We start from the raw sequence: 3,802 nt of genomic DNA on the forward strand, positions 1-3,802 counted from the left end.
CTATGTGTTTCATCATGCAAGCCAACCATTTCTTCAATTTCAGTTAATTGTTCAACATGTGCCATATCTTCATCTTGATATGGCATGTCCTCATCGGCTCCATCCACCTCTACATGACCCATAGGCTTTGTTTTGATAACTGCAGCCCAGTGACGCTTATCAGTTCGCATTTCAGGATAGGGTACATAATACACCTGTCTAGCTTTTTGTGCAATTATGAAGGGATCATAGAGATCTTATTTTCGATTCATCTTGATATCTACAATATCATATTGTGGATGAACTTTGGTTCCTCTGTTCCGTCTAGGATCAAACCATTGGCAATAAAACAAGGCTACTTTGTGAGGCAATTTGTAATACTCCAACTCGAAGATATGTTGGATGACTCCATAGAAATCATCTTCCCCTCCTCCAGTAACCCCTTTCACATAAACTCCACTATTTATGGTTTTCTTACCCTGAGACCAAGCTTTTGTGTGAAATTTGTACCCATTAATGTAATACTTGTGCCAAGTTTTAACCATTGAGTTAGGACCCCAAGCTAATGATAACAAGTTAGGGTCAGTCACGCCATTTTCCTTGTCAATGGCCTATACAAACATGATATTCACAATAGTTAGGTGAGAAGTTCTAATTTATTTGCAACAAACTTCAATAAAGCACTTACATACGCACGAAACCATTCTGGGAATTCTCCATGTATACGAGTTTGAGATATAGGATCTTCTTCAAGAATGGAATTAGAGTGCAAAAAGGCGCTGTCAATAATGAGAGAATTGTTATTACATGTATTTGGTAATTATGTGGGGTGTGTGCTTACATACTACTTACTCAATATATGGCTTGACCTCGTTGCAATTGATGAGGATGTGTACATGAGCAGACCTTCTTTCAGCATCACTCAACCAATGTGTTTGGGCCTTCCCACTAGGACGTCCTAATTGATTGCTAATTGACAGTGTTGTTGTGACAACATCATTTAATTTTGCACCTTCATTACGTTGGCTTCTATTAAACAAAGAGATTGTTTTGAAATAGTGGGAACAAAAATATGTTGTCTCTCGATGTAAGTATGACATACATATTGAGCCTTCCACTCTAGCCTTGTTTTTCACTGTGCGCTTAAAATCACCCATCATTCTGGAAAAGTGAGAGTAATAACTTAATAAAAGTGGAAATATTTAGAAAAAAAATGAACCCGTTAAAGGTGAATATAAATTACCTTTCAAATGGATACATCCATCGATATTGAACTGGACCACCAAGTTTTGCCTCATACGGGAGGTGAATTGGAAGATGCTCCATTGAATCAAAGAATCCTGGTGGAAAGATTCTTTCAAGTTTGCATATGATGAATGGAATATTTTCACCCAATTTGACCAATTCATCATGTCTTAAGGTATTGCTGCACAAGCCCTTAAAGAATTGACTTAATTCTGTTAATGGTTTCCACACATGGTCAGGCAATGAACTAAATGCAAATGGAAGCAAACACTCCATAAATACATGACAATCGTGGCTTTTCATCCCATTCATTTGTCCTCTATTAACATCTGCACATCTTGCCAAGTTAGAAGCATACCCATCTGGCATCTTAAGCTCCTTTATCCATTTACAAACTTTCTTTGCCTCACTAGACGTAAGACAATAATTTGCCTTAGGTTTTTTCATTTTTCCATTGTTATGTGGAACCAACTCCAGGTCGCTACGTTGGCAAATGATGGCCAAGTCCATTCGTGCTTTTTCATTGTCCTTAGTCTTGTTCTTAACATTCATGACAGTGTTAAACACATTATCAAAGAAGTTTTTTTCTATGTGCATGACATCTAAATTATGCCTTAATAAATTATCTTTCCAGTATGGAAGATCCCAAAATATGCTTCGTTTAGTCCAATTATGGCTAACTCCATATCCAGACAATTTAGTATGTGCATTATCTATCACTCGTGGAATATTGTGAACCAAACCCCAAACTTCTTCACCATTCAATATTGGAGGAGGTTCATCCTTCACAACCCTATTTTTAGTGAACCCTTTTTTACTTCTTCTAAATGCATGATTATGAGGTAAGAAACGACGGTGACAATCAAACCATGAATTTTTTCCACCGTATTTTAAAGTAAAAGCCTTATTTCCATCCATACACACCAGACATGCCAACTTACCTTGGGTACTCCATCCAGATAACATGCCATAAGCAGGAAAATCGTTAATTGTCCACATTAAGGTTGCCCTCATTACAAAGTTTTGTTTCATGAAAATATCATAAGTCAAAGCCCATTCACTCCACAATTGTTGAAGCTCGTCTATTAATGGTTGTAAATACACATCCATGTTTGCTTTTGGGTTAGATGGTCCAGGTATAAGACAAATCAAAAACATGAATGGTTTAGTCATGCACATTTCGGGCAGGAGATTATACGGGGTCACAACAACAGGCCAACAAGAATATGGGGATGAAGATGCCTGAATGTATGGCGTGAAGCCATCAGAACATAACCCAAGCCTTATATTTCTTGGTTCATTTGCGAAGTCTGGATACCTTGCATCAAAATGATTCCAAGCTTCCCCATCAGATGGATGACATAAAATGCCTGAACTTGATCTATTATGTTGATGCCATCTCATTTGGGCAGCAGTTTCCGTTGATGCATACAATCTTTTTAACATAGGAGTGATTGGCATATAGAACATCCTCTTAACTGGAATGTCTTTGTGGTTACCTATCCCAGGCTTACGAGGAACATATCGGGGTTCATGACAAAACCTACACTCTATATCTGCACTATTCTCTTTGTAGTACAACATGCACCCTTTAACACAACAAACAATTTTCTCAGACTTCAATCCTAGCATTGTCACTAGTTTTTTCGCTTGGTAAAATTTTTTTGGAAGTGAATCCTTAAAAGGACACACATCTACAAGCATGGTTGCAAAGAAATCAAGACATTTCTGCGGAACATTCCAATTTGATTTGCAAGCTAAAAGTTTCACGCATATTAAAAGTTTTGAATAAGAAGCCCCCTCATATAAGGATTTGTTTGTAGCAGTTAACAAATCATAAAAGTCTTGAGCATCCTCATTTGGAGGCTCTTCATTAATCTCTTCCTCGTTGCCCTCATCACCCATATTTTGGAAGTCATAAGTTGGACCAAATGCATCATCGACCATATGTTGCATTAACGTAAATGGATCATCGTTATCAATATATCCACTACTACTTGGAACATTTTCTGGGTCAACATGTGGAGCTTCTTCACCATGCTGAGTCCAATACCAATAATTTGGTTGGAACCCAAACCTATACAAGTGAAGTTTGACTTCACTTGCAGACAATACACCGCTACACATACAATTGTGACAAGGACATCTGATGCCACCATCTTCTACAAACTGATTACGACTTATTGCCTTTGTTATAAACTCTTCAACACCTTTTGCAAATGCTGGTTTCAACCCCCCTCGTTGAACATAAAGTCTATCATATACCCAACTATGATCTGGGTGGTAGCCATCCATACTTTGAAGGACAAACAAAGAATTGAGGAGCAACGGAACTGCTAACATAATGTAAAATAGAATAGTATAGTAAAATAAAATCAAATAGATAATTCACATCAAATAGAATAGTATAGTATAGTAAAATCAAATAGAATAGTACAGTAAAATCAACTCAAATCAAATCAGGACTCAATTTATTGAAACAAGGAAGCAAATGCAGAATAGAGAGGCAGCCAGAATCAAGCATTTTTCATAGGTTTCTTTACTTATGAGTTATATATATATGTCCATTCATTCTATT

General features: G+C 37.0%; 1 protein-coding gene across 1 annotated transcript; it reads right to left on the reverse strand.

The window, feature by feature from the left end:
- Positions 1-236: 236 nt before the first annotated feature.
- Positions 237-3,567, reverse strand: LOC101505173 (uncharacterized). Its single transcript, XM_004488288.1, has 4 exons — positions 1,223-3,567; positions 832-1,140; positions 668-758; positions 237-590 (listed from the first exon to the last, which is right to left on the reverse strand). The coding sequence occupies exons 1-4, from the start codon at positions 3,565-3,567 to the stop codon at positions 237-239; spliced, it is 3,099 nt and encodes a 1,032-aa protein (XP_004488345.1).
- Between the last annotated feature and the right edge of the window lie 235 nt (positions 3,568-3,802).

Source organism: Cicer arietinum, chromosome 1 (genome assembly GCF_000331145.2).
Source record: "Cicer arietinum cultivar CDC Frontier isolate Library 1 chromosome 1, Cicar.CDCFrontier_v2.0, whole genome shotgun sequence".
NCBI lineage: Eukaryota > Viridiplantae > Streptophyta > Magnoliopsida > Fabales > Fabaceae > Cicer > Cicer arietinum.